General features: G+C 43.6%; 1 protein-coding gene across 1 annotated transcript in view; it reads left to right on the top strand.

Annotated features, from left to right (window-relative positions):
* PARP4 (poly (ADP-ribose) polymerase family, member 4) overlaps positions 1-12,082 on the top strand; it is a 98,107-nt gene that overhangs the window by 9,018 nt on the left and 77,007 nt on the right. The window contains exons 2-7 of the mRNA XM_012641671.1: positions 1,690-1,822; positions 4,011-4,212; positions 5,888-5,954; positions 6,928-7,003; positions 8,419-8,532; positions 11,863-12,012. Of these exons, the coding sequence (XP_012497125.1) occupies positions 1,691-1,822; positions 4,011-4,212; positions 5,888-5,954; positions 6,928-7,003; positions 8,419-8,532; positions 11,863-12,012 (741 nt within the window). The 5' untranslated portion in view covers position 1,690. The remainder of the gene's footprint in view (positions 1-1,689; positions 1,823-4,010; positions 4,213-5,887; positions 5,955-6,927; positions 7,004-8,418; positions 8,533-11,862; positions 12,013-12,082) is intronic.

Genomic DNA, 12,082 nt, shown 5'->3' with positions numbered 1-12,082 from the left:
AAAAAAAAAAAAAAAACAAAAAAAACAAAAAGAATAGGATAGGTTATCCTAAACAGTGTGGTCTAATATCTTTCCTATCTACAAATGAACACTAATTATTAATCAATCTGAATGTAAGGGGCAATGAACAAATATGAAATTAGTAAATGTTAATGTTATGGAAAGGCAGCGTTAAATCAATGTACTTCAGTTTAACCAGACCGCATAAGAAAGAGAAAAAAGTGTGAACCCTGAATTTATTCACCGGACAGACATCACGTGCCCTATGCCTCGGGTTGGGGGGCTACAGGGTGGGGTGGGTTGTGGGTCTCAGGGAGAAGGACCAGCATGTGTGAAGGCTGGGAGGACTAAGCCTTGGGTTTTACCCCCTGAAGGAAAAGCCCTGTGGCCCGGACGAGTGGGACAGAGTGCAGGGAGGGCGAGGCCGAGCAGCTGGCAGGGTGAGGCTGGCCGCACCTGCTGGTCCTTGAACCATGATAAGCAATTTGTATTTTAATTGAAATGTAATTTTCAAAAAACAAGATTCCTCAAGCTACAGTGTGCAGAAGTTGGAGCCTAGTCAGGACTCCACTAACGGGGACGTGGGCCGGGGGGGCAGCGGCGTGGACAGCGACAGATAAAGGCTGTATTTCGGGGCAGCGATGGCTGGAGATGCGGCTAGTGGAGCGGGTGGAGGTGCCCGCAGCCAAGGATGGCACCGGGCAGCTTGGGAGGCCATCTGGACAGCGGCAGTCCATTGCCAAGAGCCAGCCGGGACGCCTAGGTTGGGGACGTGGCACCCTCTGGGGCGGGGGCAGAACTGGAGGTGAGGGGCTGGAGAGGTGGCCCTGCGTCCCCAACTGGGACCTCGGGGAATGAGTGCCAGCACCCAGCACCCCCAGGACAAAGGGACTGGGTAGGGCTAGGGGAGCACAGGAGGATGGCTCCCCGGTGGCTTGGCCGCCGCAGCCTGTCCCCAAGAACACCGCTCCATCGCCACAGCCTGCTTCCGAGTGGGACATCTCTCCGGCCCCTAAACAGTGACAAATAGCTACTGGGAATTAAATCCAACATCTCACCATTTATTGGTTTATTGTTAAATACACATCGCACTTCAAAATATGCTTGTTTTTCTGAGAAGAAATTCTTTTCTGTATGTGAGAATGTGTGGTACAGTAAAAGAACTGAATTAACCTCCGATGCATTCTGGTGTGTGTACACACACATCGCACTTAAACATAGTTGTATGTTTTTATTACCAGTTATTCAGTTCTTCTCCAGAACGGCTTAACAGAAACTCACATAACTGGTGAGTCTCTTTGAATTCATAGAATTATACATAAAAAGCCATGGTTTCACTACCACATAATGCCAATTTTAAATTAGAAATAAATGCTTCCATGTTCTTGAGCCACACACTTGATCTGTAACTGAAATCTGTCATGTTTTCATTAAGATTTATATTATGAGCTGTACAAAGATATTTTTGGTGTCATAATATTAGCCATAAAAGCTAGAAATGATTCTAAAGCCAACACATATTGCAAATTAGGATGGCGTTCGATTTTTGCTATGACATGATTGCAGTGTATTTAAAATAATGCCCAATGTTCCAACACTTTCCATGTAGAACAATTCTAACTTCACTGTCATTATAGTTACTTAAAAGAGACTCCTTAAAACTATGACTTGAAACTTTTTCTCCTACAGGATGACAGTGGGCATCTTTGCAAATTGTACCTTCTGTTTGAAAGTCAAGTCCTTACCTCGGCAGCAGAAGAAGAAGCTACAAACTGACATTACGGAAAATGGTGGAAAGCTTTCCCTTCTCTTAAATCCTCAGGTATTTCCAAATCTCATAAAGTGCTGCATGATAAACATCGTGCGTGCAGGGAACGTGGGTCTGGGTTAGAAGAGAAAGCAGAGAAGATTAGCAGCAGGAGACAGTGAGCTGCGAGCCACAGAAAGAGAATCTCTGATGCAGCCCCGTGGGAGGCTGGGCCCAGAGAGGTGTAGGAGGCCCAGCGGTTCCCCAAGCTGCAGGACAATCATTCCACATGCCCCAAGAAGCAGATATTATTAGAGCCAGCCAAAGACAAAATTACAAAGAATTTCAGCCTCTGTGCACAGCCCCAGTAGACTGACGAGAACCACTCCATGGTGGATGGTGTCATATCAAGGAGGAACACTGGTCATCTGTTTGTGGAGACCACAGAAAGGGAGGGGCAGGCAGGAGGGTGGTTGAGTTCAGAGTGAAGTAAGCCTTTCCAAAGGGCTGGTTTCCGTGTGGCCCTTAGTTTCTGGTTAGCAAGGGAGGGGGTACAATGAGGCGTATCTGACCTCCTGCCTGTCATGGCCAGGAACTCAGTTTTAAGATTTTTCTGGAGTCCCCTTGGCCGAGAGGCGTCTGTTCAGTCAGTTGGGGGGCTTAGGATTTTATTTTTATTTCTCGCTCACATTCCTCGGGCTGCTCCGTGCCACTTTTCTTTCTCAGCCCCCAAAGACTCAAACAGAAGCTTTAGGTGCTGTTTATCAAGGCACCGTCTGGACCAAGCACGGTGTGCTAGTGACTTGTTATTGTTATTGCTATAAAAAATAACATACGCTCATTATTATTTTAAAACATAGAAGGAATTTCAGGCCAGCCAAATCTATTCTTGAATGAGAAAAGTGATAGTGCACAGCATCTGCAGAAAGCACACTGTAGTGACTCACCAGTGTGTCGACCCTGGAGTGACGTATAAGCGAGGCTCCTAGGGGCAGAAAGACGTGTCGTGCAAACTGATCTTTGTGGTGTAGCTTGTGCTGCTTGTTCTATTTGTTTAAAGGCTAAGCTAGCTTCCATCTCTTGAAATGAACTGTAGGCCTGACAGATATAGAATTTCACAGATGGATGAAATCTTGGAAGTAATGAAGGTGAACCTCCTCTTTTTTAACCACCTCATTGTAAGAAGTAAAAGTGGAAATCCAAAAGCGTCAGGTGCCAGGGCTGTCTGCCCCTGTGGCTGGCCCTCCCCTCGTTGATGGATGCAGGGGCTGACTCAGCCTGCCCCTCCCTGGACCTCAGCCCCGGGTCTTGGCCACAGCGAGCCTCATCTGTCCTGTGAAGTGCATTCAACTCGAGGGAATACCAAAGAGGGAATATCCCTAGTTCCCTGCCTCATACAGCTGCCCTCACTCACCTGTCTCAAGATTTTTGTGGACCGGTGGGTAATTCGTACCTGCTGTGCCTTCTCACTTGCCTCCTGGCGGAGAACTGCCAACATCGTCTCTCCTTTTTCAAAGCTCTCACGTACTCTGAGTGCAACCTTTTGGAAGTTTTTTTTCCAATGTGTATAAACATTTAAAGTGTGTATACCAATATTATAAAGAAGGAGACAGCTCTGTATAATGATAAGGAATGATCACCAAGATAAATTAAGTGGAAAAGTTCAGAAGAGTATAGATACTACAGTACGCTGCCATTTGTCTATGTGGAGAATAGTGCTGGGAGGATGCATGAGGAGCAAGATATAGCGGGTGCCTCTGGGGAGAGGAACTGGGAACAACAGTGGGGAAGAGGTTAACACACCATTATTACCATTGTACTTTTTAGGTATTCTACAATGTGCCTGTACTATTTGTCCAAAACTCAATAAAATTACAAATTAACAAAATAAATAAAAAATAAGTGTTGAACCTCCCTTTGCACTCCTGAGGAAATAATTGAACAAGTGCACAAAGATGTGTACATGAAGATGTTCCTCACAGCATTGTTTACCATAGTGAAAATCTAGAAATAACCACTAGGGTTGGTTCACCAATTATGGTACATCCATATCAATATTCTTTAAAAATTGTTGATTGTTAACATTTTTACATAATTAGAAATTGTATTATTTATAAATATTTTACAAATCTGAGAAAAATTATTATGAACAACCTTAAAATAAGAATTTTTAAGGGTGAAGTTTAAAGATACAAATTATTTAAATTTTGTTTTTACTACTGCATAATGGATTGACTCTTTTTTTCTTCTCTGTTTTTCTTAGTGCACTCATATAATCCTAGACAATGCTAATGTTCTGAGTCGGTATCAACACATCTCTATCCAAAAGAACCACATTCATATAGCAAACCCAGATTTTATATGGGAATCTGTCCAAGAAAGGAGACTCTTAGATGTAAAGAATTATGATCCCAGGAAGTCACTGGACATCACACCACAGCCTGATCAAACAGCAAGTGGTTCTGGTAAGGATGTCACAGCCAGCACTGAATGTGTAATAGGTGCTATAATAAATTCGGGGTTTGTCGGATATATTAGAGACGGAGAATTGTCTAGAAATACTACGGAAACAATTAGACATCTTACTACCTCAGAAAATGGACAGTGAAATAGAAAGGGACAAAAGACTACTTTAGCAATAGAAATAGATTTCTTAATACTGAGTGTGGCGTGGTCAGATTCAAGATTACCACAAAAACACTAATCATCTCAGGAAACTTGATTGTCATTTTAACCAGGGGGTGGGTGGGGAGTCTTTGCGTTAAAAAATTATTACCACAATTTTTTTTCCTTTTTTTTTTTTTTTTTTTACTGTTGCAATTACCACAATTTAATGGCTGGAAATTTTATGACCAGCATTTCGCTAAAGAAGTTGACCTCTCAAATAAACTCAGATTATAAACTTTATAAACTCAGATTTTTATTTTGGAATCTGGCCAAGAAGAAAGGCTTTGGATATAGAGAAGTGAACTCCTCATGAGTCACATCAAAAGTCAAGCAGTTCTGGGCCAGGCACAGTGTCGCACCCCTTTAATCCTAGCACTTTGGGAGGCCAAGGTGAGATGATCACTTGAGGCCAGGAGTCGAGACCAACATAGCTAGACCCTGTCTCTACAAAAAATAGAAAAATTAGCCAGGCATGGTGGTGCACACCTGTAGTCCCAGCTACTCGGGAGGCTGAGGCAGGAGGACCACTTGAGCCCAGGAGTTTGAGGTTGTGGTGAGCTATGATGACACCACTGCACTCTATCTGGGTGACAGAGTGAGACTCTGTCTTAAAAAAACAAAAAAACCCCAAGCGGTTCTGATATATATTAAGTTGGAGTAAGCATATGGCTTATGTTAGACACCATAATAATATGGAAGCGTGAACCCTCTTCAGGCAAACAGTCACCCAGAAATGCTGCCACAGTCATCAGACTTTTCTGCTTTCAGAAAATGGTCGTTAAAACAGAAATAGGCAAAACAGTAGACTCCTTTCACACTGAAAACATATTGTTCAACATCCAGAATTGTTTATTCAGTTTCAGAATTACTGCAAATATTTTCCTGTCTTGATAATGGGGGAGAAAAAAAGATTACTGCAAATACACTGATGATCTTTGAAATCTTGGTAGTATAATTAAAACTGGAAAGAAACGCTTCCATTAATAGAGTTATTCCTATATCATGATGCTATAGTGTTACAACTCTTCTATAAGAGAAATATGAAGCAAAAGTTCACAAAGAGCCCTTGAGTTTCCCTTCTGTATAAACTAGAACATCCCCAGTTCCTTCATTTGTGACATGAGGACTCTTAGGAACTCATTCTGCTCCTGTAGTATATTAGAAATGCAATTTATAACTATGCTTACCATACCCTTCAGAAAAGTGCCACTCTAAAATCGAGTTGCAAATAATACCGGTTAGAATTCTCCCCATGTGCCTATTAAAATGGAATTAGAATATGTTCTCACTATCTTATACACCTTCCTCTTTTACTGATATTGTCCTTAATTACCAATAACTGTGGCTAAAAAAGTCAGAATACCATAGGAAATATGATCTGTATCCATGAATCTTGACAGTTCAGCAGTTAGGTTAACTCATTGTGATAAACCTTTGAGCACTAAACAAGTGTTTTGTTTGCTTTAATCCTAGAAGTGAAAACAGAAGATCTATCCCTAGACGATGCCTCAGAGAAGGAAAACATTGTGGAATTCACTAAGTAACTTACTTCTGATCCATAGGACTCTACAGAGTTTGCAAAATGTTTCGTAAACTTCGAGCACAGTACTCAAATACTATTCGTAGACTTTTGTAGTATTTTATTTTGTTTAACTCTTTAGTACGTTTTTATTTATTTAAGATTTTAACTTCAACTAGTGTAGTGGTAATTATTTTTATCTTCTCAGTATTATGAGCTTGAATGTAATTAGATTAATTGATTTTACAAAAGAAAAGCCACTGGCAGTAAGACTTGGGCAGCCTGCTCACTCTGTGATTTTACTGAGCAGCCTTTAAGGGTAAAGACAGTTCGGGTGGGTGTCGTGGCTCTTGTCTGTGATCCCAGCACTTCGGGAGGCTGAGGGGGGAGGATCGCTTGAGCCCGGGAGTTTGAGGCTACAGTGAGCTGTCATCGTGCCCCCACTCCAGCCTGGGTGACAGAGCGAGACCCTGTCTCTTAAAAAAAAAGGTTTGTTACTCTTTACCTGATATTTTCAAAAATGGAAATAACAACCTTCCTCAAATGGAGTGTGTAAATCTGTAGGTACATATGGCTTTGTAGCGCCAAAACTGCAGTGTTAATTAGGCACCACCCTCGATCTTACTCCATGCTTAGTGGTTAAAGAAAACAAAAGCCAAAATAAAAAGTACAGATCTGAGCGGTCCGACTCCTCGTTTTAAAGAGGAGTTGAGTGTGGTCCAGAGAGGCGACACACGGCTCCTGCGGGTCGGACCCCGAGGCGAGCGAAAGCAGCCGGGCCGCGCTGTTCCCTTCCTGCCTCTGCCACGTGACCCTCAGAGCTGGGAATTGTGCAAAGGCACACGGCCCTTGAGCCATTTCTAGAATACCTGAGGAGGCCTTAAAGACTCATAATGTATTTCGTAAGGAATTAGGAGATCTACAAGATAAATTTTATGTTTAGCCTAAAATCCATTTTAATGTAAAAATTTTAATTATACACCGCTCACTTCAGGTTTTGTACAGAAGATGTTGAAATTCCTCATTTTCCTCAAGATTTTGAAGTTGCAAAATATAACACCTTGGAAAAGGTAAGAGTCTGATTTCTATCTAGCAAAAAACCACAACTGTTTGAGTGTATTCCAAGTGTTTTTCCCGTTCATTTTCTCATTGTTTTGAAAAATTGTGCATATCCTGAATATCATATATTCCTTGAAATATGAGTTGATTTTTAATAGTCAAGAAAAGTTTGGTGTTTAAAATTTAATGTTTAATTTTTTATTGTAAAAGTAATGCATGCTCGTTTAAAAACTGTAAGCAGTATAACATATTAGCATGGCACTGAAAATAAAAGTCCTTGGCCGGGCGCAGTGACTCACACCTGTAATCCCAGCACTCTGGGAGGTGGAGGTAGGAAGATTGCTTGAGATCAGGAGTTCGAGACCAACCTGAGCAAGAGTGAGACACTGTCTCTACTAAAAATAGAAAAATTAGCTGGGTTTGGTGGTTCGAGCCTATAGTCCCAGCTACTTGGGAGGCTGAGGCAGGAGGATCACTTGAGCCCAGGAGTTTGAAGTTATAGTGAGCTATGATGACACCACTGCACTCTAGCTTGGGCAACAGAGCAGGACTCTGTTTCAAAAAAAAGAAAAAGAAAAAAGTAGTCCTCTTCCTTGACATTAACAGTTTCTTGTATTTGGAAAGGGTAGATTTAACAAGTATTTACACCATGTCGAATTTCCCATTCCTTTTGCATTAAAAAGAAAAACAGGCCGGTGCGGTGGCTCACACCTGTAATCCTAGCTCTCTGGGAGGCCGAGGCGGGCAGATTGTTTGAGCTCAGGAGTTCGAAACCAGCCTGAGCAAGAGCGAGACCCCGTCTCTACTAAAAATATATATAAAAAATTAGCCGGGCATGGTGGCGCATGCCTGTAGTCCCAGCTACTTGGGAGGCTGAGGCAGGAGGATCGCTTGAGCCCAGGAGTTTGAGGTTGCTGTGAGCTAGGATGATGCCACGGCACTGTAGCCAGGGCAACAGAGTGGGACTCTGTCTTAAAAAAAAAAAAGAAAAACAAACTTTTTTTTTTTTAACAAAGTCACACAAATGAAAATCAACTCTAGTACGGTACAGTATAAACATATACAGATATATCTATAGTAAAAATAAAGGAAGGAAAAATACCAAAATATTAATAGTGATTATATATCTGTAGTAGGATTTTAGGTGATTTCTTTTTCTTTGTTTTTGTTGAGACACAGTCTTGAACTCCTGAGCTCAAACGATCCTCCCACCTCAGCCTCCCAGAGTGCTAGGATTACAGGCGTGAGCCACCTCACCCGGCCATTATTTAAATTTTCTTCTTGATACTTTTCTGTACTTTCTAAATTATAAATCTAATGTATCGAGAGCATGCATCACTTGATAATCATAATCAGCATTTCCAAATGGCGCATGTGATTCGTTATTTCCCTAGTGCAGCTTCTGAAAGCACGTCCCGTTTTTCAGGTGGACGTGGAGGGAGGCCGGGAAGCCGTGGTGGTGGAGCTGCGGTGCTCCCAGGACTCCGGGGACTGTCCTTTTCTGATATCCGCGCACTTCCTCCTGGCGGACGGCATGCAGGTAGTGCTGTTTGTGTCGACTCCTGTGTTTATCTACCCCTGTTCATAACTGGTTTCCTTAAAGTTGGTCAATGAACCAGGCAGCCCGCTAACCTTTTTCTTCTTACCTGGTATCTTAGCTCAGGCTGGCGCAGCAAATGCCATAGCCTGAGGGCTTAAGCAACACGTTTATTTCTTAGGGTGCTGAAGGCTAGAAGTCCAAGATCGAGATGCCTCACGGTTGATTTCTTTGAGGCCTCTGTCCTTGGCTTGCAGCTGGCCACCTTCTTGCTGTGTCCACACATGGTCTTCCCCTGTGTGTGTCTGTGTCCTCATCTCCTCTTCTTATAAGGACATCAGTCGTATTGGATCAGGGCCCATCCTTATGACCTTATTTAACTTAATTAATTACCAAATACAGTCCCATTTTGAGGTGTTAGGGGTTAGGACTTGAACATGTACATTTGTGGGGGCACAGTTCAGCCCATAACACCTGGTAAAGTGGAAACTGTAGGGTTTTTGGATGGTCGGCGCCAGAGAAAGGAAGACGAGCAGAGTGAAAAGGGCAAGCAACGAGGCTTTATTGGGGGAAGGGGAAAAAGAGCGCTCCCGGGCGAGGTTCACAGTCCCGAGAGGTGGGGCCCCGAGAAGTCGCACCGCCCGAAAGTTTCCAGCGGGCTTATATAGGTTTTAGAGTTGGGGGATGGGGGTTTTTGGTGCGGAGAGTTTTTGGTGCGAAAACTGGGAAGTTCTTTGTTCCAGTTTTAGGGCGGGTCTCATGGGCATCTTTTTTTTTCTTTAGGGAAGGGAGGGGTGCCCGCCACCAGCCTTACAGAAATGTGTTCTGTTTTGGAATATGGGAGGTGAGGACCTCGCCCCTGAGTAGAGCGGCTCAGGGTGCTGCCAGAAGAGAATAGTCGCTCTGGGTGTAGGGCATGTAGGATTCCTGTTCTCTCTTGTTCCCCGTCACTTATGGGATATTTTCCTAATGTTTACAACTCTAAAAGCAATCCCCTGACCTACTTCATTCAGTGCCTGCTATGTACCAATCTACCAGGGCCAGGACCCAAAAATAAAAATGCTTCACAACCTGACCCACAATCACCGTCTGTAAGGAAGCAACACATGCATCATTACAAATCACTGTGACAGCTCCAATCCTGAAATGTATGTGAGGTGTCTACGGCTCAGGGTCACAGGGCCCTGGGAATAGCAAGGGAGGCTTTGCAGACGCCATGACCTTTGCCCCAGGTCAGTGTCAAGGCAAGAGCACATTTCCAATCTAAAACAGTCAACAAACAGAAATAGATTTGGAATTAATGCCTGAAGTTCAAATAAAATGGTGCAATGCCTACGAGGGTGCCTTCTTGACCAGACGTTCAGACTTACAGCTCTCCCGTGGGCCAGGAAACGCAGTTGCTTCTGAATGGAAGTGGCCCCCACAGAGGTCCACGCGGGCTCTGGAAGCATCTCACTTTACCCGCACACCAGATGTCAGCTCAGGTACAGGGGAAGGAGACTCACAGCAGGTGGGTATGAGTTCCACTGGGCTTCGAATTCCTATCCCCACAGGAGCCCATATCTCTTGTACATTGGCCTAGGTTCCAGCTGCCCTTTGGGATGTACCCAGTTATGTGTCATCCTCTCAGAGAAGCCCAAAGCTCCCACCATGAACTCCCAGTGCTGGTGAAGTTTAGCAATGAGGAGTCACTATTACCGAAGCAATTATGCTAATATTACAGCTGACATCCCAGCTTTATCAGGTTTCCATGGGAACAAAACTAGAAAGGCAATCCGGGGTCAAAAGTGTGAAAGAAGGAGAAAGGGTTTTGTTAACCTTGTACCCAGAAATGTATACTATATTCTGTGGAGGATTTAGTTGTTTGGGTAGAGAGTAAGCAAAAATCAAGTTGAAAATCATGATAGGATGTGTTATAATTTTTTTCCTTCATTCAGAAAGAAAACTGTAATGCTGCCTGGGCCACCCATCCCCTCCTGGTGCCTTCCTCCCTTAGCAAGCCTGAGTCTGAGAACTTTTCCTGGGGGAGCCTGGTTTATGGAGAAGGGAAGCCTGTCCACCTTGACAGAAATTACCCTTATCCAACTAGCAGTGAAAGGATGTTCTACAGAAGAGGATTTTCCAGCTTGCCTTTCTCCTTAATAGAATCATTCTGAGGGACATCTTCCAAAATTATGTTAAACTCCAGCTTCTTAAATGGAGTGACTCAACACGCACTTGTTTTTTTGTTTTTTTGGTTTTTTTTTTGAGACAGAGTCTCACTCTGTTGCCCGGGCTAGAGTGCCGTGGCGTCATCCTAGCTCACAGCAACCTCCAACTCCTGGGCTCAGGCGATCTTCCTGCCTCAGCCTCCTGAGTAGCTGGGACTACAGGCATGCGCCACCATGCCCAGCTAATTTTTTCTATATATATATATTTTTAGTTGTCCAGATCATTTCTTTCTATTTTTTGGTAGAGACGGGGGGGGCGTCTCGCTCTTGCTCAGGCTGGTCTCGAACTCCTGACCTTGAGTGATCCACCCGCCTCGGCCTCCCAGAGTGCTAGGATTACAGGCGTGAGCCACCGCGCCTGGCCAACACGCACTTCTTTATTCCAAGTTTCGGAGATGTCCTACAGTCACCGCCTGGGCAGGCTCGTCAGTGTTCTGAGTAGTGTGGCTTTCCCGGGGGCCGCACGCCCCCAAGCCAGGGCGCTTGGCCAACACCTACAAGGACACCAGGGCTGGGGCAAGTTCTCCCATATTCTCTGGGGTTCATGTTAGGATAACTGCTCACTATAGGAGCAGGGATTTCTGTGAAGAGCGGAAAACGCCACATCCACAGACTGTTTGGAGTGACAGAGGAACGTGTCCCTCTCCAAAGGACCCCTTAAACCCTAACCTAATTCCTTTCCTACCTTTCTCCTGGCTGGAAGCTATTAATTGGCTGTGATTGAGTGCCTGTCTCTAGCAGTATCTCCTTTCTGAGGTATTTTCCTTTTCTTCTCTCCTCTGATATGTGTTTCTCATTTCCAAAAAGCTGGAAAGCCAGATTCCAAAGCTACATAAATGGTTTGTAAAATAAGAGTCTATAGGCTCTGAACGAACTTTTGAGTGACTCTGGATGAATTGAATAGGTCTTTTCTATCTGTTGAGCTTTTTCCCCTCGTACCTCCAGGTTTTAGGCTATTTTGTGAAGCATTGAAAATTTAAGTAATTCCTTGAAAAAACTAGTTTTAAACTTCTTCGTGGCAGGGACCTAATTAATGCTTTACTACGTCTGGTACATCGTGGGCATTCCATAAAGATAGATATGCAAATAATTACCGTACTTTTGCTTACACTGTAATTCACAGCATAGAAGACAGTTCACTGTGAAGAAAACCTCTGCGGATGCAAGCGAATACTATGAAAATTACATTGAAGAGCTGAAGAAACAAGGATTTCTACTAAGAGAATATTTTACGCCCGAGGCAACCCAACTAGCATCTGAAAAATTGCAGGCAGTAAGATTGATTTATACACGTTACTTTGTGTTATTGATTGAATATTTCCACCAGAAATGGTTTTGATTTT

The sequence above is a fragment of the Propithecus coquereli genome, unplaced genomic scaffold (assembly GCF_000956105.1).
Source record: "Propithecus coquereli isolate 6110/MARCELLA unplaced genomic scaffold, Pcoq_1.0 Scaffold168, whole genome shotgun sequence".
NCBI lineage: Eukaryota > Metazoa > Chordata > Mammalia > Primates > Indriidae > Propithecus > Propithecus coquereli.
The sequence above is the reverse complement of the archived record's forward strand: the minus strand, read 5'-3'. Positions and strand labels throughout refer to the sequence as shown.